The 22,795-nt window shown below is 50.4% G+C and overlaps 1 protein-coding gene across 4 annotated transcripts in view; it reads right to left on the reverse strand.

The window, feature by feature from the left end:
- The window catches only part of CABIN1 (calcineurin binding protein 1), a 150,921-nt gene that overhangs the window by 53,557 nt on the left and 74,569 nt on the right, over positions 1 to 22,795 (reverse strand). For 3 of the 4 annotated variants that reach the window (XM_038575806.1, XM_038575807.1, XM_038575805.1), the window contains exons 27-28: positions 13,073 to 13,255; positions 7,896 to 8,227 (exon numbers count right to left, since the gene is read on the reverse strand). In XM_038575806.1, the coding sequence (XP_038431734.1) occupies positions 7,896 to 8,227; positions 13,073 to 13,255 (515 nt within the window). The remainder of the gene's footprint in view (positions 1 to 7,895; positions 8,228 to 13,072; positions 13,256 to 22,795) is intronic. The other variant, XM_038575808.1, reaches the window with a different exon arrangement.

The following is a 22,795-nucleotide window of genomic DNA, read 5'->3' on the forward strand; positions in this document are numbered from 1 at the left end:
CCGTCCCTTGCTCAAGCTCACACCAGAGCATAAGCGGACTCTGAAGTCAAAGTTCAGCAGCTTCTCTGGAGATCACAGGTGGCAGCAGCCCTGCTGGACTCACCTGGCAGGAGGCAGCTCTGTATCAAACAAGTTCTAAACAGACACTGGGGCCTGGGCTCATCCCGCACAGGTTCTGGGTCAGAGAAGTGGGTCTGACTGGGCTGGAGCAGCGAGGCCACTATCCAGCCATAGGTCACACTGACAGGGCCTTGTCACCTACCATTAGGAGGATGTACTGCAAAAGAGTTTGGCCATGATGCTGTGCAGCTGCCTCCAGGAGTACACTGGGACAGGGACAGAGGCCAGCAGCTGGTCTAGAGCACTGTTCACGGCGAGTGGCCTCTGCTCCCATCAGAGCAGCATGCATGTGGGGCTTGCAAGACAGGCTGCTCTCGTCATCAGTATGCATGTTTCCCAGCTGGTAAAGCACTATTAATTCACTTTTCCTCACAGTAAAACCTACAACCTACAATGAAGGTGCCATTATCCCCGCTTGACAATTTAAGAAATCTATCCATAGGACTGAAACTGGAAGCCAGCTGTCTAGCTGGCCGAGCCTGAGTGAGGTGCTGGGAGCCGGCACTTGGGAGAGGTGGCTCAGGTTCCAGCATGCACACTGGCAAGAGGACAAGTGGTGGGAGAGGGACACATTCTAATCACAGGGTCTGGGGAAGGGCCAGGCCTATGATCAGAGCAGACTGATAGCCCCTTTTCCATCTCACGCCCCATAGGCTCCGGAGCAATCCTCACCTGAGTGTCACCTCTCAGTGATAACTTGGATGCTAATTGTGTCAGAGAGCTGTTCCAGGTCAGAGGGGAAAAGCCACACAACAAAAGGTGGGCTTCATCCCACAGCAGAGCCAGCAAGGCTCACACTTGCCCTGGAGGGTGGGAGGAAAACCTTTTGGTGAAGTGTAGGTTGAATAAAGGCCAAGCCTTGACGTAGGCAGTGCTAGACCCAGATGAGCAGAGCCCCAGCCCATGGGCCAGAAGCTGGCCGTATGCCAAGCCCCAGGAAGGTGGCCTCTCCCAAAGAACAGGCCCTTCTCCTCTCCCCTCCTTCCTCACTTGGGATGCCATTCACCCCTGGCTCACTGCCTACCTCCTGCCACACTGACCAAGAGCAGCCCAATTACTAAGTGGCCACTGCACCCACAGGAGCTGGTATGCCAGCCTTGCTTCTCCTAAACCTCCAGCCTCTCACACAAGTACTTTCAGTAAACATTTCCTCACTCTAGTCCAATGTAGCCAATCAGCAGCCGTGTGGCTTTATCAAGAAGCTGGGCATCCATCTACCTGGCCAGGTGAAGGGCCTGGTCTAGAGGCCTTGGTCCCCCCCACCTCGAGAGCAGAGACAGAGGAAACATTTGAGCCTCAGGAGGCCCAGGCCTGGCCACCTCCTCCCCAAGGGCTTCAAGACAAGCTGCTGTCCCCTCACAGCCTCAGTTTCCTGCTCCCCCTGCTGGGCAGCATGCTGGGTGAAACAACACTGAGGAGCTGGCCCAGGCCAAGTAGTCTCAGTGCAGCACTGGAGTCTGTTTCTTGACCTTTCTCTTAAGACACTGAGTAACCAAGGAGGACCATACCCCAAGAATGGGAAGCAAAGAATGTGAAGAACATTTCCCAAGTTGAGACCCAGCAGTGAGCACAAAACAAAGTAAGTTTAGGAGAGGTAGTACTCCAAACAAGAGGCTCCCCAGAGGAAACTAGCTCTGGAAAGTACCACCAGTGTTCACAAACCCTGGCCTCTAAGCAGGGGGCACATAGCCCCGGTGCCCAACTCCCTTGCCCTAGCAGAACTGTCAGTAAGGCAGTGGCTGCTCATGCACCCCTGACCCCCAGGAGGAGAGGCCAAAATCTTTGATTCTAGCCATAGTAGGAGGTATGAAGTGGTATCTCAGTGTGATTTGAACTCACATTTTCCCAATGGAAAATGGTGTTAAGCACCTTTTCCTGTGCTTATTGGCCTTTTGTATATCTTCTTTGGAGAAATTTCTATTCAGATCCTTTGCCCACTTTTACATTGTCTTTTAATTATTGGGTTGTAAGAGATTTTGTTATTTTTTTAATTTTTTTAAGATTATTTATTTAATTTATGATAGAGAGAGAGAGAGAGAGAGAGATAGGCAGAGACACAGGAGGAAGGAGAAGCAGGCTCCGCGCCAGGAGCCCAATGTGGGACTCAATCCCGGGACCCCAGGATCGTGCCCTGGGCCAAAGGCAGGCACCAAACCGCTGAGCCACCCAGGGATCCCGTAAGAGGTTTTTTAAAAATATATATTCTAAGGATTGTTTTTTTTTTTTTTTTTAATTTATTTATGATAGTCACAGAGAGAGAGAGAGAGAGAGAGGCAGAGAGAGAAGCAGGCTCCATGCACCGGGAGCCTGATGTGGGATTCGATCCCGGGTCTGCAGGATCGCGCCCTGGGCCAAAGACAGGCGCTAAACCGCTGCGCCAGCCAGGGATCCCTTAAAAATATATATTCTAAATACAAGTCCCTTACCACATAAAAGCATTACCTCAGAGATACTGTGGATTGCATTCGAGACTACCACAATAAGGTGAATACCAAAAGAAAGTGAGCCAAATGAACTTTTTGGTTTCCCAGCGCATATAAAAGTTATGTTTATGCTATACTAAGTCTATCAAATGTGCAATAGCATCATGTCTAAAAAACAATGTATATACTTTTAATTTAAAAATACTTTATTGCAGGGCGCCTGGGTGGCTCAGTGGTTGAGCATCTGCCTTTGGATGAGGGCATGATCCTGGGGTCCTGGGATCAAATCCCGCATCAGGCTCCCCAGAGGGAGCCTGCTTCTCCCTCTCCCTATGTCTCTGCCTTTCTCTCTGTGTCTCTCGTGAATAAATAAAATCTTAACAAAATAAATAAATAAAACAAAAGACAGTATCTGCAAGGTACAATCAAATGAAATGCAGTAAAATGAGATGTGCCTGCCTGCGATTATAAATATTTCTCCCTTTCTGTGGACCATTTTTTCATTTCAATAATGTCTTCTGAAGCATGAGTTTTTAATTTTGATGGTGCCCTATTTATTATTATTATTTATTTATTATTTATCACCTGTGCTTTTGGGAGTCATAGCTGAGGAACCACTGCCTAGTCCAAGGTCATGAAGAGTGACATCTGTTTTCTTCTAAGAGTTTCACAGGTTTTAGCTCTGAAGTTGAACTCTCTGAGACATTTTGAGTTCATTTTTGTAGGTGGTATGAAGCAGGGGTCCAACTGCATTCTTTTGTACTATCCCAGCACCATCTGTTAAAAAGAAGGTCCTTTCCTCCACTGAAGTATCTTGGCACCCGTCAAAAATCAGCTGACCAGGGCAGCCCGGGTGGCTCAGCGGTTTAGCGCCGCCTTCAGCCCAGAACCTGATCCTGGAGAACCGGGATCAAGTCCCATGTCAGGTTCCCTGCATGGAGCCTGCTTCTCCCTCTGCCTGTGTCTCTGGCCTCTGCCTCTCTCTCTCTCTCTCTCTCTTTCTCTGTGTGTGTGTGTGTCTCTCATGAATAAATAAAAATAAAATCTTAAAAAAAAAAATCAGCTGACCATATAGATGTATGCCTTTGTTTCTGGGCTTCCAGTTTTATTCCATTATGCTATCCCTAGGCTAATACTACACTGTTTATTTTCAGTTGTGGTTCAAAACACATAAAATTTACCATCTTACCCATTTTTAATTGTATAGTTCAGTAGTGTTAAGTATATTCACATGGTTGTACAACTAGAACTTTTTTATTATAAAAACTGAAATTCTGTACTGATTAAATAACTCCCCATTCTTTCCCCCAGCCCCTGGCAACCACCATTCCACTTTCTGTCTCTCTGATTTTGACTACTTTAGATGCCTCATCTAAAGTGGAGTCATGGAGTGTTTGATTTTTTGTGTGTCTGGCTTATTTCACTGAGAGCATAGTGTCCTCAAGGTTCATCCACGTTATAACATGCCAGAATTTCCTTCCTTTTAAGGCTGAATAATATTCCACAGTTTTGATTACTGTATATTTGCAGTAAATTTTGAAATTGGGAAGTATGAGTTCTCCAAGTTTGTTCTTTTTCAAGACTGTTTGGCTCTAGGAACCATCTTATAACCCACTCTGTCCCAGACCCCTCAAAGCAAGAGATGCTGAAGCGCGGGGCTCAGTTTCCCAGCTGAGCCACAGGGAGTGGGTGGGGGGAATTAGGGATGGGGCGCCCATCCCTCAGCCTTCTTTCTGGCTCTCATTAGCGAATTTCAGAAGCCTCACATTGGAAGCTCCCAATGCCATGTAGTCTCTCTCCTGGGGTGCTCATGTGGACTCCAGGAGACAGGTTTTTCTGAGCATGGACTGACAGTCTGGGGCTCAAAGTCCTGCTGGAGACTGTAATCTTGGAGACTGTAAGTGATATAATAGCTAGACTTAGGGCCCTTATGGCCATCAGCATGTGTGATCTTCCCTAAGGTGCGGAGAGCATTAGGGAGCTCTGCTTCCTCAAGTGCCCTGGCCCTTGGTGTAGGCTAGCAGGAGGCCTGCCTTGGGAGGTCCAGGGGGTCAGCCTATGCACAGCAGGAGGGGGCCTTAGGCAGGCATCAAAGGTCCCTCAGGGAATGTTTGAGCCCTCAGAAGGCCTAATAGAGGGGGCTAGGAGCCATAGAAGATACTGAGGAAATGGGCTCTGGGGTCCTGATGAAAGGCCCAATGGGAAGGGTTCCAACCCCTCACCTCATTGTCACAATAATCCTGTGCGAGTACAAGAGAAGAATCCTCCCCACTCCAGAGCTGGTATGTGAACCTAGATGAACCCACATTCAGAGCCCACATTTCCTCTCCCTCCTCCAGAAATCCTGCTGCCAACAGCTAAAGCAAGTGATTCCCTGTGTCCTGAGGACAGTTTCTCTGTAGAGGCCTGGGGTGGGGAGGCCTCTGAACAGAACAGAGCTTCAGCTGGGGGCTGCTTAAAAGACCCAAAGGATCTGGAGTCAACCTGCAGAGCCCCTGGGGCCTCTCTGAAGGCAGGGATGATGGATGTTTCAACCAGTTGGCCACTGAGCCATGAGATGGCAACAGGAAAATGCCACTGCCAAGCCCACAGGCGGATTTCATGAAGAAATGTGCTGCTGTTAAATATACACAGTGGGAAGTATCTGTTACCAAACAGCTGTGTTTGGAAAGCAGTCGCTGCTTATCAGCTAATGGTTCCACATTAGTCACTGAAAGCACTGGTCATGTCCCCTAGATCTATACCCTGATCCCCCTGAAACCCAGGGCCTGGGCAGAACCACACCCAGCCCCCAAAACAACAGCATGCCCCAGACAGGGATGGCCTTGATTCAAGCTCTCAGTGCAGTGAGGTGCCAACAACAGGCCATTCAAGCTGGGGTGACACCACCTGCTGCTCAGCAAAGGTCTCTAAGTCAAGTAAGCAAAAGAGCCAGTAGAGCCACCCGGGGTGCATCAAGGTCTAGGGTGTGGCAGCCTGGAGAGCTCCTGAGACATATCCGGCATCTACACACAACTGTCATGTAAGAGAGGAGGGGTCTCTCTCATAATCAAGACCAGCATTCCATTTCAGAAAGCCAAGGAACCCAACCTGGGAATGCAGCTAACAGAAAAGCCAGCAGAAACAGTGTGATGGCTGTGGGAAGGTTTTCCAGGAAGGAAGCCAAGGCAGCCTCTGTCCCCATGACCAGGGAAGGCTGGATCAGCTGGGGGGCACCTACCCCTCAGACCATTAGAGGGTAAACAATAAGACCTGGGGACAGTCACAGAAATACCAAAACAGCAAACTGAGCATGGATGACCTAATGGCGGGGGGAAGGGGGGGAGCAGTGGAGCAACTGGGCCAGGGTGATGCTAGCTACCTGAGCTGATGCCAGGCTGTCACCCCCCAGTGTGTGGCCCTGAGCCAGGTATCAGATGTGCAGTAGAGAGAGAACAGCCACAGTGTGAGGAAGGTTTTGAGCTCAGCACAGGAAGCTCCAAGTCCTACTAAGAGCTGACCACAGCTGGGCTGGAAGGGGCTACACAGCTGCTTCGTGGGGCATGAGAAAAGGGGGATGCCCAAGTAGGGAGAGGAGATCCAGATGATGGATGTTCCCTTCCAACCAGTACTCACGGAAGCTCCTGCACTGGGCTCCACTGCTCTCAAAAGAGGGAAGAAGAAAAGTTCCCAAAGCAGCGCGGGAGCATGGTCAGGGGCAGGGACAATGTTGGCTGAGTCCCCAGAGACTGCTGCAGAGGGGAGTTTTCTTAAAACCCAGGTCTGCCTGGGTCCAGAAGGCCCAGGGCACCAGAGGTAAGGTCCACTGCAAAACTGAGCAGTGAGGGTACCAGGCTCAGGCGGTTCAGTGGCAGCCAGAGAAGCCAGATGCCCTGAAGCAGAGACAAAGCCCAGAACCAGACCCCTCCTTCTCGAGGCCTGCTGACACCAGCTTCCTCTGTTCTGCTCCAACAGAAATCAACCAAGCCACATGAGTGTGTTGGGCAATCACAACTGTGACAGGGCACCTACCTGTGCCTAGTACCCAAACAGAATTTTGTCAAGTAACAACTTCCAGCCATGTAACCAGCACCAAGCCAGGCTCCATCTCTCCAGCCAACTGCCCTTCCTGGTTTTTCAGAGGTCCCACAGAGGCTGGTGAGGAGGGGCAAGGGGCCAGTGGGGGGTCTCTGGGAGAAAAAAGTTTCTGAGCCAGACAAAACCAGAGACCACAGCCAGACTCCAAAGGCTGCCCCTGGGTAACCCCACCACCCTGGCCCTCTCTGGTCTTGGACCACACCAGTTTGGCTTACCCAGCACTGCAACATGCCCAGGCAATTTGCCTGATCTGGGCTCTCTCCCTGTCGTCCAACCTGCCCGCTGACTCCCATTCTGCCCAAGGCCACCCTACAGGTCTCAGCTTAATGGGTGCCTTCATGGTGCTGCAGCAGCACCCCTACCTACTCCTGTGTGTACCCCATTATCTTCTTTGTAGCATGTGTCAAAATGGGATTAGCTTAATTTGCTTGTTTGCACGTAGCTTAGAATGTAGCTCCATGGGGGCAGGCACCATGACCAGGAGCACTTTCTCCAGTGCCCCCAGGTGCGTGAGGAGGGAGTAGAAGAGCACACATGCCACACTCCCTGCACAGATGCGACATGCCAGTAGAAGCAGTCCGGCTGGGAAGCCCCTGAGAGCTCTTAAGCCTGGGGCACAGCTGTTAAGAATTGCTACATCATCTGCTTTCCAAAAAGAGCTGGAGGAGGCTGTCAGCACCCAACCCCCATGTAACAGAGGTTGTGAAGATGGCAGCTGCACGGAGGGGCAAGCCCAGGGGCAGGATGATGGTGAGAAGGCCTCTCTGCAAGATATGTCTGGAGGGGACTGAGCCTGTAGCAAGGCCCTGGGACAGAGGGGGGCGGGGGGCGCCTCTATAAGGCATTTGGGGGATGTGTCTGCAAAGCCATACTAAGGACAGGTAAACAGTAGCAGGGAGGGAGCCGGTCAGTGGAGTAAGAATCACTCCACCAGCCCTCACAGACAAGAGCTGTTGAGAGAGCAGGTCCTCATCCTTCAGCCCTCGGCCAGTACCTGAGCCTCAGATCCTGCTTCAGGAGCAGCCCCCATACCAGCTCCTCCCTTGGTCCCTTGCTCTGATCCATGGTCCCCATCAACTCTCACCTGGAAAGCTGGACCACAATTTTATGAACCCGCCCCCCCGCCACACCTCTCCTACCCTATCCCTTCCATGCACCACTACCCAAGACCCTGAGCAACTGCCATCTGGGTTTATTCTGTCCACCAGCACTCAGACACTCATGGGCCCTGGGAAGATCTCTCTCATGCCCCGTGTGGGCTGGCAGCTCACTCACCCGGTGGGTCTTGCTGTAGGTGTAGAGGAAGGCCAGTCGGTAGAGGCTCTTATAGTGCTGGGGGAAGCGGCTGAGGCACAGGCGGAAGGAGGCGATGCACTGCTCTGTAAGGAACTGGCGCTGCTCCTCTGCCCCGGCCGGCAGCCCCTGGGGAAAGGCTGCTGGCTCCGCGGGGGGATCAGCTCTCTTCCTCCCGTCCCACAGGGCAGGTGCAGATGCTGGGGTTTTGACAGCAATGCACGCAGAGGTTGGGGGGTCTGCAGCAGGCTTCTGGCTGCCTTGCTCTGTGACCCGGAAGCCTTCTGTGCTCTCCAAGGACTCCTCAGTTTTTCCTATGAGTGAAAAGAAAAGGAAAGTCACCTCAGTAGTGGTCCACCACCAGCAAAAGAGGTGTCTTAGTGAGGTGACAGGCATAGCTAGGTCTGTGACCTTGGTAGACAGGTGCTGAGCTCAACAGACCCAGCAGCAGGAGGCATGCCCCTGCTGGCTGAGGCCTCTACAACCTCCCAGTCTCCTCCCCTGTGAAACAGGATGTCCCAGCTGGCACATAGCAGAGGGGCCACGAGGCTGCAGATAGTGGGGGTTGCAAGCGGGGCTCTGGGGCCCCCTCTGGATGGCAGCATAAGATTGTCCTGCCTCCCAGGCCTGTGCAGGTGCACGGGGAGGCAATCCACAGAGGGAGGGTATGGCCACCACCAGCATGGAATAAAACAGCCAGGAAAGGACACAAAGGACTGCTCCTGATCTACCACTTAGCACCTCAGCCCGTAGCCTACCTAACATCCTTCTCCAAGGCTGCTGCTGCCACTGTGCATGAACCAAGAGCTCACACATAGGAGAGCCCAAGCTGGGTTGCAGGGGCTACAGATGACTGGACCAGGAAGGAGGGATGGAAGGAAGAGGGTGGAGGGAAGCCTCAAGGGTAAGGTAGCCTCTTGGGCACCCAGGAGTTTGGCAAGGCCTGCATGGAGGAGGCCAGAGAAGCAGTCCAGCACCAACTCTGAAGCCTGTCTGCCATGGTGAGCTGAGCCCCTTCCTGCCCCCACCCTAATGACCCTTTCCCAACTGCAGTGGCAGCTGGGAGAATGCTGGAGCCTGCTGTGGCAGGGCAGAGGGGCTGAGGACTAAAGTCTCAAGTTCCCCAAAGCAAAATCATGCAGGCATCAAGTGCACATTAAGCTCTTCCAGCCAAGGAAAGAATCTGAGCAAGACAGAGCCAAGCTGCTCAGCACAGCACTCGAGGCCACCTCCCACCAGTCCTGCCATTCCTCCTAGCTCCCCTCCTGCCTCACACCTTGAGACCAACCACTGGGAACACCTCATTCTTCATTCCTACCTCTTCATTGCTGCTCCTTCTGGACACAGTCTGCACTCTCTCCCTTGCCTCCCCCACTCACTCTCATTCTTCAGGACTCCACTCAGTGTCGCCTCAGTGTTATCTCCTCCTGCAGGCCTCCCTGGCCCCAAGGTGTGGTTTGCAGAGAGTCTTGTGTGCCCACGTCTCTGATATCACCCATACCACTGAACTTATGCAAAGATGCCTCCCCCCCACCCACACCATTGCCCAGAGCCTCACACTGTCTAGGTTGAAGCTGACTGAATGACTGAAAAACAGGTCACATCTGATCTTGACACCATGCTCCACTGAAAGGAGAGCACAGGCATCCACTCAGAGCTCAGTGACAGCAACCAGGAGTCTGCTCAGGGCTGGTGTCTTACAAGGGTCACTAACGCCTTACTCACAAATGTACCTGATTTCTAGTGTTTGATTCAAGAGACACATTTCAAACGTGACTCAACAAATACAACCTGGACAACTCTGGGCCCAGTGCTGTGCTAGGCACACGAGAGGCAGGGAAACAGGATGCAGATGCAGGCCTCCCAGTGCTTCAGGCTAAGTGTGTGCTCACATACAAAGATAACACGGGAACGTGTTTCTTATGGAAAGTAAGCAGAGTATCAAGAATTAATCCAAAGAGAGCTCAGATGTGTCTGAAGACGCAGAGAGAGAGAGAGAGAGAGAAACAGTGATGCCAGAATGAGTGAAAAGCCTACTGAAAAGGCCCAGGAGACATGGGCAACACGCCTCACCCACAGCATACACTATCATGGCTGAATGAGCTTCACAGGTCACATCAGTGGAAGGAAGGGGGTCAGAAGCGCCAACAAGCCCACACAGCACTTTCCAGCCAGGAGGCCCAATCCTAACCCTGGCAGTGTGAAAGTGAGAAGACTTCCTCCTACAGATGAAAAGCAAGCGAAGCAAATGCTCTCACCACCCTGTTGCTTGCTGCTGGCAATGAGAACTGGCTTATGTGAGGTGCTCAGGTAGGGTCATCTACTTGATCAAAAAGGGGCAGGTGTACCATGGAATGGTGGTCTCTGCCTGGTAGCTGCATCAGCATCCCCAGCCCACATCATGCCCTGGGCCCACGTGGCAGGGAGGGCCTGGGCCCAGGCCAGGCACCCGTGGCCACGGTCTAGACCACATAGGCTATTGACAAACTCTGCTGCCCTTGGAGTGATATAACAGAGCACTTTGTATTTAGGTGGTGAAATTTGGGCAGCTTTTCCTCTATTTAAAAAATAAACCTTTACTGTTACTACATTCACGCTATACTTTTTTTTTTTTTTTTAATTCTGACCCTTAAGAAGGTGAGCTTCAACTAGCTCTAACAGCCACCTGTGGAGAAACCTTCTTCCTGGAAGCACCTTGTCACAAACCACAATGGAGAAGTAAAGAGGGGAGGGGAGTTCTCAGGAGCCAGTGCCCATTGGACATCATAGGAGGGAGGGCACCTGGACGTCAGGCAGGGCGTGGCTCCCAGAGCCATTCTTGCTTCCCTTTGGCACCCAGGGCCTGGCACAGACTTGGATTTCATTACGCCCTGCTGCTCAACAATGCCCATGAAATTTGTGAGTGATCCCTATGACACTGACCGTGACAGAAGCAGCACACTGGTGACAGGGCCACCCAAGAAGGTGCACCTGAAAAGGGCTGGGGTGTGGAGCACACTTAGGGGCACACACCCAGCCCTGGCCCAGAACCATATCCTGGCTTTTTTCAGGGAGCCGAAAGCTGCTGGGAGCCTAGAGGAGCATGAGTCAGAGACTGCCACTGACCAGAGCCAGGCCTGGAGGAGCATACTACTCGCTATGCAGTCTGCCTAGCGAGGGCTCAGAACACATGCTCTGCTACACCTACTCTCCTGACAGGAAGCTCACCAACTTCACTGTAGTTACGAGGAAAAGCTGGGCTTAGAATGAAGAGATGCATCCACAGAAGCAGGATGCTTCCCTTCAAGTCCACCAGCTATTGGAGTGACTCTGGTTCTACTTAAATTTTCTTTACCAGTGGCAAGCCCCCACAATGTCTGCTTAAACCACTGACTCTGAATGGAAGGAGGGAAGGGGTGGGATGCCCCTCATGTGTCTGGAAAGCCCAGCTTGGGGCAGACCACAGCTGACACTCTCTTAGCTCAGCACCCCAGCCTACATCCCCCACTTCCCCAAGCACGGTAAAGAGAGGCCCATGATGACACAACGATACCCACAACAGTCCACTGCTTGATAGGCCACGGAGCAGAGATGACAGGCCTCACCTGTCCAATAGCTAAAATAATCTTATTTGTAAGACTGGACATGAACAAAAATTGCTGTATTAGAGTGTTGGGACTATAGGTTACTTTTTCCTTCCCCTTCCAAACTTCCTACAGTATGTTTATGTCAGTTGTAGATACCCAGTTTATGCTATCTCATAACCCAACATCGTTTTGGGATAGCATAAAAAGTGCCTAGTGAGAAAGTGTGGCACTAGCCTCACCTTCCCTGACCCTAATAAGGGCACCTTTGCCAACCTACATAGCATGCAGCCTCACCAGCTGCTAAGGCCAGCTATGGGAGGCTGGCGAGGAGCAGAGAGTTGGGACAGGCCATTCCCAGCATGAAGGGCTCTGGCCACATCTACACGTGAGTCCCTGAACTTCAACTCTCCCTGTGTGGGAGAACTTGTGTGGACACATCCTAGGGGAGGTCTTCACCAACCCCAGCTGCTCTTTCTAGCCCACTTAGAGAGGGAGCATGGGGCAGAGATTAAGGGTGCAGACTAACCCTAGGCAAATTCCTGACCCTCTCTGAATCTTAGGTTCCTCATCTATAATGTGGGAAGAGACACAGGGCTGTTTCCTAGGGTAGTTAGGAAGACAAAAGGAGTTCAAACAGTGCCTGGTACAGGGTCACTGAGCATGGTCTGAGTTGTTGTTATTGTTTGGCAAGCCCTGGCCAGGGTGGGAAAGCTCTCAAAACCCTTAGCTGGCCATCCAGCTACAGCCTGAGTGGTACCGTGGACACACAGCCTGCCAGTGCTCTCCTGCGAGCTGGGTGTGGGGCTCTGCCCACCGGTTTCTTTCTTTCTTTTTTTTAAAGAAGAAGCCTTTAATTAATTAATTATTTATTTATTTATTTTTAGATTTTATTTATTTATTCATGAGAGACATAGGCAGAGGGAAAAGCAGGCTCCTCACAGGTAGCCCGATATAGGACTCAATCCCCGAACTGGGATCACGCCCTGAGCCAAAGGCAGACACTCAACCACTGAGCTACCCAGGAGTCCCTGCCCACTGCCTTCCACAAAGGGGGGCCTTGAAGGCCCCAGGAGATCTGGGCATGCTCCAGAGTTAGATCAGGGCCCCCTGCCCCAAAAAGGGGGGGCACTTTTTCCTAAAGGCCTAATGCGATTCAGACTTTTAAAAAGAAAACACATTGGTGACATTTAGGATCCAAAGATTTTTTTAATAACTATATAGCAAGAAAAAAAAAATATGGGCACTCATGTCATGGACGTGGCTTTCCCACACTGGGCTGCGGGGATCATAACAACAACAAGTGTCAGTGAGTGCAGACTGCACTCCAGGCACTGTGCGAGCACCTTTCTGAGCCACCCTGTTTCATCCTCACAATCCCCGGAGTGGGCCATCGGATGGCTCCCACCCTACAGGGAGCACAGAGGGCGAGAGAGGTGTGTAACTTGCCCAACTGAGGTCCCAGAGCAGCAGGTAGAGGTGCAAGGACAGGAGCCAGGCCAGCCCTGGGCTGCTCAGGAGCCCATGTTCTTCAGACTGCCCAGACTGCCACGGGTCACCAAAGCAGTTCTAACGCACCAACCTAGATCTTCATACCTCTTTCCTCTGTGGCCCCCTGAAGGTCTTTACCAGTTGATCCTGCTTGGGAATTGGGAACAGGCAGCTTCTTCTCCACGTAGAGCTTTCGGGAGCCCTCCAATGAGCTGGCGGGCTCATTAAAGAAGTCCTGTGTCGAGCTGGAGTCTGAGAGCGCCACGGCCGTGCTGTCCTGGCTGCGCTCTGAGGGGAAAAGGAGGGAGAGAGAGTAGCAGCATGAATCTACACCAGCTCCAACATGGAGGGGCCTCCCCAGGGTGAGTGTCCTGGTGACTGCCCTGCAGAGGAGATGGCTTGAGCACAGCCATTATGATCCTGCTGAGCCTGACCAGTCCCGGAGGCCACTGAGCCACTCACCAAAGGCACCAATCTCCAAGGTCAACTTTGTATGGTTTTCCCAAATGGTAGTGTTCTGGTAAATGGTTAACAACTGGCTCTCAGGGTAAGAGGGAAGCCCACGTTTGTAGTATTTATGGATTTCTGTGGTGTAAATACTCCTGCCACGCCAATTTCAGGCTACCAGCCAACATGATGTTGCTGAATGTGGAGCTAGAAAAAGATGCACAATAGTACACTATTCTATAGTGTTTCTATCACATAGACACAATAGCATCAACAACTGAAGCAGGTAAGCATCCTGCAGACATTTTTATCCAGTTGTTATAGGCCAAGTGCTGTTCTAGAGGGAAAGCGGAGATCCCTGGAAGATGTAGATACTGGGAAGCTTGCTACCCACATGTTAGCTCCTCTCCTCAGACCTCCACGGGTGCTCATGAGAAAGATCAGGGGCAACGCAGGAAGAGGGACTGAAGGAAACCCTCCTGGTGGTGAAGGCCTGAAGAGGAGGCATGTTTGAAGCTATAGGAAAGGCAGGAAATGCGGGGACCTTTTGGCCCTAAGGAACAAAAGCCTTAAGCCAGCTGGGGAGAGAGCCTGAATCTTGTTGCCTCCCAGGTACAGGTGAAGACCCACTGCAGCTTTGAGAAGGGAAAAGAAACACCTCCTGTGGGAGGGGCTAGAAACCATTCAGGGCCCTGACACTTGCAGTCTCCTGCCCCTCACCCTCGGGGAAGAAAAGCCCCACTCCTGAGATGCAGGGGCACATCTGGCTAAGTCTGAGGCTGGACAGAGACAACAGAGAACCAGCCCTGCTCTTACCCCAGGCCAGCAAGCACGAGTAACACGCAAAGCAGTCTACCACAGGAAAGGGGGCAAGAACATGCAGAGAAACCCTCCCTTAGGTGTACACAAAAGGCCTAAGGCTGAAGGTGGGAATGGAACACTGAGAAAATGTTTCGGCAGGGGCTCCTGGGTGGCTCAGTGGTTGAGTATCTACATTTGGCTCAGGTTGTGATCCTGGGGTCCTAGGATTGAGTCCTGCATCAGGCTCCCCCCAGGGAGCCTGCTTCTCCCTCTGCCTATGTCTCTGCCTCTCTCTGTCTCTCGTGAATAAATAAATAAAATCTTTAAAAAAAAAAAAAAAAAAGAGAAGAAAATATTCTGGCAAATCAGTCCTGCTATAAGCGTAAGAAGGTAAGATCATAGGAACTGGAAGCCAGTGATGCACTGAAGGTAACCATGGCAACAACAAAACCCAACCCCACCTCAACTTCTTACTAGCCTAACTCCCCCTCCTAACAGCCTAGAAACAGGAGAAAGAAGCCCATTCTAGGCATAAAAAGGACTTATTTTAGTTTCTTCTGTCCTATACATAATATCTGATATTCAATATAAAAATGAGGCACACACTCACACAAAGAACATCGGGAAGAGAGAAAATAATCAACAGAACTAGACTCAGAGATGACCTAGATGTTGGACCTACCTGATGGGAAAAATTTTAAATAAGTAAGATTAGAGGCACCTGGCTGGCTCAGTTGCAAGAGCATGTGACTTGATTTTGGGGTTGTGGGTTCAAACCCCACATTGGGTGTAGAGATTACTAAAATAAATACACTAAGATTAATGCAATTTATAAATGTGATTAGTATGTTAAAGGCTCTAGTAGAAAAGGTAGACACATGCATGAACAGAGGGGGAATCTGGGAAGTGAGATGGAACTATGAAATAAAAGACACAATAGCAGACACAAAGAATGCCTTTGTCAAGTTTCTCAGCATACTTGACACAGTGGAGGGAGAAATAACCAAAACTTGAAGATAAGTCAGTAGAAATCATCCAAACAGAGAGAAGGAGAATGGGGGGAAAATCAGACAGTGTACCCAAGAGCACCCAAATGATCCAACATACTAATTAGAATCCCAGAGGGAAATGAGATGGACACACATCCATAATGACTGAAAATTTTCCAAAAATAATGAAAAAAACATCAAATCGCTAAGAATTTGTGAACATCAAGCAGGGCAAAGACTCCTCCATTCATATTTAAAACCAAGCAGGGCAAAGACTCCTGCAGGGCAGAGAACATCAAGCAGGGCAAAGACTCCTCCACACATATTTAAAAAACAAACAAAACATCAACAATAAACCACACTCAGAGGTCTCATATTCAAACTGCTGAAAACCAAAGACAGAGAGTTAATCTCAAAAGCAGAGAAAGGCACATGATATATAGAGGAACAAAGTTAAGAATTACAGCATATTTCTCACCAGAAACCATGCAAGTCAGATAACATCTTTAAAATGCTGAAAGATGGGACACCTGGGTGGCTCAATGGTTGAGTGTCTGCCTTTGGCTCAGGGCGTGATCTTGGAGTCCCAGGATCGAGTCCCACTTGTGGCTTCCTGCATGGAGCCTGCTTCTCCCTCTGCCTATGTCTTTGCCTCTCTCTCTGTATCTTTCATGAATAAATAAATAAATATTTTAAAAATAAAATAAGATGCTGAAAGAAAGGAAGAAAGTCAACCCAGGCGTGCCTGGCTGGCTCAGTCAGAAAAGCATGCAACTCCTAATCTCAGACTTGCGAGTTTGAGCCCAACATAGGGTGTAAAGATGACTTAAATTAAAAAAAAAAAAAAAAAAAAAAGGAAAAGAAAAAAAAAAGTCAACCTCAAATTCTGTCTCTCTCAAAAATGCAGCAGAAATAAAAGACTTTTTCAGACAAACAAAAGCTAAGAGGATTCCTTACCATGAATCTGAGTTACAAGGAATGTTAAAGTTTTTGTTTTTTTTTTTAAAGATTTTATTTATTCATGAGAGACACAGAGAGAAAGGCAGAAACATAGGTAAAGGGAGAAGCAAGCTCCCTGCGGGGCCCCTGAGGAGGGATTCAATCCCAGGACCCCGGGATCATGACTTGAGCCAAAGGCAGATGCCAACCACCCAGGTGCCCCCCCTCTTAAAGACTTTTATTTGTTTGTTTGTTTATTTGTTTATTTATTTATTTGAGAGAGAGAGCACGCACACACAAGCAGGAGGGGAGAGGCAGAGGGAGAAGGAAAAGCAGACTTCCCACTGAGCAGGGGGTCCAATGCAAGGCTCGATCCCAAGAACTGAGGAGATCATGACCTGAGCCAAAGGCAGACACTTAGCCACCCAGGCGCCTGAAAAAAAGTTCTTCAGGTAGAATGAAATGAAATCAGACAGAAACTTAGATCTACATAAAGAAATGAAGTTCTTCAGAAATCATTAAATAATAGAAAAGACATTCTTTTTCCTCATGTGTAATTCCTCTAAAGTATTCTTATGTATTGCCTAAAGCAAAGCTAGTAGCAGCCTATTGTGAGTTTATAGTTTGTGTAAAAAGGAATGAAAACAAGAGTACAAGAAATGGGAATTTCCTTCAATGCACATGAGTAGTACAATATCACTTGAAGGTGGACTATGATCACTTAAACACATATTTTGTTAAGCCTAATGCAGTCACTACATTTTTTTAAAGAAGTATATTAAGCCAATATTAAAAACAAAACACAACCTTAAAAAATAAAACTTTGTCTTCAACTTTGTGTATCTGAAGGATGAAGCTCTCTCTCAATCAAGAGAGCCAAGTTCAAGTTCCTCTCATGCCACTCACTAGTTGTGTGACCTGGAACAGGTGAAGTCCCCTCCCCACCTATGAATCACAACTATACATCCTCGGAGAGGTCAATGGTAGAACAGCGTCTAGGAACACAGGGAGAAAGGCAGACATAGCCGCCAGGACCCTCCAACCCTTTGCTCAACTAACTCAAATACTGGGGGCCCCCTAGGAGGGCAGCAGTGAGCACCCTGGTGGGCCAACAAACTGGCAACAAAATGTAAAGTTGTTTCAACAAAATCAAAGGCCTGGATTCTGGGAGATCCAGGCTGCCTGAGTTCAAATTCTGCTCAGTCACTTATTAGGTTGGAGAGCCTATGCAATTGCCATAATTGTTTTTCATTTTAGTTTCCTCCTGTATATTATACAAAGCCCTGCTTCATAGAATTGTTACAAGGATTAAATATGTTAATATATGTAAAATGTTTGCAATGGGGCCTGATACACAGTAAGCATTCACAAAATATCATCTCAGTTATCAATATCATTATTTCAGAGAACCTGAACTGATTTTTTTTTCCAGTAATGTCTCACACTTGACATTACAGATTTTGTTCTGAATGGGCAAAGGGTTCTGCTTATGCCAGGCTGAAGATCACACCCGAGCAGCACCATGTGCATGGGGTGGTAATCACTTCTTACATACTGACATGACAGGGTTGTCCAAAGTGGGCCTACCTGCACAGAGGAACATGGAATTAGGCCTGTGCTTCCAAAGGCAGCTCTGCTGCTCTACCTTCTTCCCCTATGTCTGATCATTGACCAGGGTTTGGAGACAGCCACCTCTCAGATGGCCACACCCTTCCTCCTTAGCTGCCTTTGGAATGCACATTGCCCAGTAATTGTGGGTATTAGTATCAGCTGGGCTGGTGGACTAATAGAAACTGGGACATGAGGGATGCCTAAGTGGTTGAGTGTCTGTCTTTGGCTCAGGTCGTGATCCCGGGGTCCTGGGATCGATCCCCATATCGAGATCCTTGTGGGAAGCCTGCTTCTCCCTCTGCCTATGTCCCTGCTTCTCTCTGTGTGTGTGTGTCTCTCATGAATAAATAAATAAAATATTTAAGAAAAAAAAAGAAACTGGGACATGAAGTGTATATGAGACCCTTCAGTGGCCAATACAGAGGCTCTGTGTCTTACTAATGAGGGAGCAGGGACCTGGCTGGACCCCTCTGCTGCATATTTAGTGAGGGGCTCTTACCTGACCTGTAAGGCCAGACCCCAAGGCTCTGTGAACACCAGATAGGAATTCCTGGCAGACCTGTAGCTCTCATGGGAAGTCTTAAACCCAAGTCCCCAGTGTGAGGGAATCACTTCTCCCAGAGAAATGGCAGGGGCGGACCGTTTGCTGTCTCTGTGGAAAGCAGTCCCTTGCCTTCAGAGGCCACACATGGTCACCACAGGAGCTCAGGACTCAAGGGTCTCAGACCCATATTCCGATCCCAGATCTGCCACTTGGGCTGCTCCAGGCATCCCAACATATATATCACTGCTCTCCTTGCTCTGTCCTCAACACACAAATGGGATCCCCACAGGAGCCTGGCCTAGTGCCGACCACACAGGCATGATAGCCCCGTGACTCTTCTGCCCCACAGCATTTACTCTGGCACCACCAAAAAGAACACCAATGGCTCAGACAAGATGGCAGGCCACATTCCTGCAGTAAAGAAGTCCTTCTGAAAGTCAGGCCAGGGCAGGCGCTTCTCACTAGCATCCAGAGCAGCTGTAGTCACTGCACGGCTGAGCAGCGCATCGTGTGGCAAGCGTCTGGGAAGTGAGCCTAGCCAGGAGGATCTCACGAGAACTGGCATGCTGCCGGATGAGCTCACGTACTCACAAGCTGTTGGGCTTTGGGCCTAAAGAATCGCTAATTTGCTGGAATCCCAGTTGTGATTATTACAAAAACCATGGATTGGCTTAAGCAAACGGATATTTACTCCCAACATGCTAATACCCTCTTGATGCTGCCTAGTGAGGGAAGCTCTAATGCACCAGAGTGAGCAGGCAAGGCAGCAGATTGCACTAAGAATGCTGGGGGGAAGATAGGGCAGTGCTGGGCTTCAGGGGGATCTGCTGAGACCCCCAGTAGGTGGGGCCTCCGCTGAGACTCTTTAAAAACAACATGACAGCCACAGCCAAAAAGCAGGGCACACGTAAGCTGAGGGACCACAACTAGGCCTCTCCCTTCGAGTCCCTCAGACATACACACGGGAACCCAGAACAGCCCGCCCTCTGAAAGGGTGGAGAACAAAAGCCAACATCAGCCCTGGGGCGCACCATTTCCTGGACAATCCCTTGTCCCAGGGGTGCCTGCGAGCACCTAAGGAGCCCTGAGGGAAGTGACATGGGTCTGGAAGCAGCGCCCCATGCAGGTCAGGCTGCTGGGTCAGAGCTCGAGGTGGGCTCAGAGCATACTGCGGTGCCCTGGCTGGAGCTGGGACCTCCTTACCACACCTGTGAAGCAAGACGGTAGGGGGTGTTTGCCAAGGATCCTGCCCACCCCTGAAAGAGGTGCACGTCTGGGAAACAGGGCACAAGCATGTCATTGCTAGTAAGAGCCCAGGGCCAAGTTTCTCTTCAATTCTTTCAGAGAGGGTTGGCACAAAGCTATTTAAAATCATACTAATTTTGAATACTAGGAAGCAACCCACACCAAGGTCTCACACCAAGAAGCAAGTTAGGTTAAAAGAAAACTAAGTTCATTTCCACATCATTAGAGTGAGAGAGAGGAATGAAAACCTCTAAAGAATCATTCTGTCAGTGGGCAAAGGATGCCCCAGGGCAAGGAAGGCCCAAACCACTCTGAACGTGTCCCCCCTGCCTCCTGGCCAGCCAGACTGAGATTGAGCACAGACTCGTACCACCTTGCACAGCATGAATGCTCACAGCACGCCCTGATTGGGGGGGGGGGGGGGGCGCAGTTCCAGCTTAGAGAACACGCAGCTTCCCTCCGGGCCTGGCTATAGTCTTACCTTTTCCTCAAAGCAGTCTATGGGTGTCACATTCCTTCTCTGGGACGTTGTGGGCCAAGGGTCCAAATGAGCGGACATACGGCTGTGTCTAATTGTATGCTAATAGCCTGGGGTGCTGCCTTCACTTCCGATGGCACCGTGGGACACCCCCAGGCTGCTGGCCTGTGCTGCTGCTCAGAAAAGAACCAGGTGGGTCTGCCAGTGTTCTGCAGGCAAAGGCTGCCAAGTCTGGAGGCAGCGGCCCTCCCTTCTCTCACCTGCCTGCTGGAGCAGAGCCAGAAGGGATGAGCAGAACTGGCTGCCTTCCTGCCTCTGCCACCACCTAGAGGTTCTGCAAATTGGCCTGGGCTGGCGGTTCTCCTGGCCTCCTGGTCCTGGGGCAGTGCAGGAGACAACGGTAAAGCTCTTCCGCATAGGAGAGCCAGACTCACTGAAAAGCCAGGCCTCTTACAGGACTGGGTGGAGAGAGCCTTCCAGAGAAGCATGTACCTAAATGGGACTCCAGGGACTGACCACAGCCCAGACTCCTGATTTCCTTAAGGAGCTGCCTGGAAATCAACAGGAAAGACACACTCACTAGTGGACAGGCTGTACAGGCTGGCTCTGCTCTTCTTCAGAATGTTCTTTTAAAAGTCTGCCCACACAAAATCTGTTCACACTAATTAATATTTGTGGCAAAATTATAAATATTTCATTCCCTTACTGTCAATCACTGGAATGTTTCACATCTATGCCTCTAGGCCACCCCAGCCCCGCCCCTGAATCCTTAGAGGGATGTTCATCTGCCAGCCAACTGCTGACGACACCCTCCACTTCTAAGGTGGGGCCTGGAGGGCCAACTGCAAAGGAACGACAGCTGGGGACACAGAGGGAAAGTGATCTGGCTTGGTGACAGAAAGGCTGTCCATTTCATGGAGTATGACAGCAGGCTGTATTCTGAGGATTTTTCTGGTTCAGGTTTGACTCCCTTCAAAGCCCTTGAACATTCTCAGGATTTCCAGGTCAACCTAAAAGAGCTCTTTGTTTACAAGACACAAGTTTCCTGGTACATTTTCTCCACCTGCTCCAGCAGTTAAGACTAGAAACAGCTCACAACCATTTATTCCATCAGTTCAGTCCAATGAAAGTCTGAGGGAAAAGGCGTGGTACCATGAAAATCCGCGACAACTCTGACTAGTGAGCCCTGAAAACATCACAAATGCTCTGCCAACTAGAAAGCAACAGGTTTCTAAGAACAGTAAACTTGGGTGGAATTGATCTTTTGACAAATCTCTCAACCGGACGAATTCTGCCCCAGTGGGCCCTGATGATCAGCAGGAAAAAACACACCCACCGGAAGCCAGGCTAACTGTGTGGGAGAGGCACCCTCTGGCAGGCTGAGAAGCCTGGACTGATGCCCAAAAGAGATACCAGATACACGAGGACCCCTGATAAAAAGGCAGATACACAGAAGATGCAGGCAGGTGCTCAGAGTATTGCTGTGGCCAATGCGCAGACAGCAGCACCACCCTTCTGGCCCCCCAGTGCTCAGAGCTGGGACAAGACTTGGACTCATGTGCACCACTCACTGTGTGATCCTCACCATGCATCGTTCTGTCACACTGTACCTAGAGCAAAGAGCCCTTGTGCCCCATCTCAGACCCAGCTGGTTTCCCAAGCTCTCTCACTGCAAGGTCTCTCCTCCTCCCACCCCAATTGCTTCAGTATCCAAATGCAGTAGGGCTCTCCAACCTCCATGTCCTTGCTCCCACTGTCCCTCACCTGAAATGGCCCTGCAGGCCTATCTGTATGGCTACCTCTTCCAGGAAGTCCTCCCAACCCACCAGGGCCCTGGCTAGCTTACGGCACTACCTCTTGGCACCAACCACTGTCCCAAGATACCGCCTAGGGACACACAGATTCAATCAGGCAGCAGGGATCAGGGTGCCCTCCTCCTGGCTTTCCTCATGGGGTTCCCTTCTATGTCAAGCAGGCACTCAACATATGCCATTACCAGCTACAGCCTGGAGAGGTTCCTTGGAGAGTAAGAATGGAGGAGAAGAGAACAAAGGTGACTGGCTCTGCCCTCGGACAGCCTCCCTTCCTGCCACATCAGTCCCCACCCTGCAGGAGCACATGCAGGGGCACCTAAGCTCCACTACAAGTCTCTCCCCCATTGAAACATCTGTTTATGGAATGTAGCTTGCTTACTGTAAGCTGACTTCTCCTTCGCCCTGGGAAGGGAGGCTGGTGAGGGCTGATGCCATATGTAGCCCCCCGCCTCAAGCCTGGACACTGTGGCCTGCGCACACAGGACCCACCTCAGAGTGTCTTGGCTATTGTGCACGATGTGCATTTTGACACATTTGTCCTTGGGAAGATAGCTTGGTATCTTAGAGTCTGTCGCCTTTGTTAATTTTTTAAAGCCAGAAAGAGCAAAGCAATGGAAATACAGGACTAAGCCACCCCACCAGGCAGACGGGCAGTGGGAGGAGGCCACCACTGCATCTGGCCAGAACTGAGAACATGGGCTGTGGGCAGAAGCTAAGCACATCGAACACACACTCTCCAAATCACAGGACCAGCAGATATGGAGGAGCTCCTGATCACGGGGAGCAGGGAGCCGGACTGAGGACTAAGCATGCGGTCTGCGCTGTCCCCTGAAGCGAGCCGTGACAGTGCAAGCAGAAAGACAAAGCCTGGAGAACAGAGTGTGGTCAGGGTTAGGGGCAGCACGGGCAATATTGGTGGAGGTAGTGTGGGTGAGCAGGCGAGGATGAGCACAAATGGGA

Source organism: Canis lupus, chromosome 26 (genome assembly GCF_011100685.1).
Source record: "Canis lupus familiaris isolate Mischka breed German Shepherd chromosome 26, alternate assembly UU_Cfam_GSD_1.0, whole genome shotgun sequence".
NCBI lineage: Eukaryota > Metazoa > Chordata > Mammalia > Carnivora > Canidae > Canis > Canis lupus.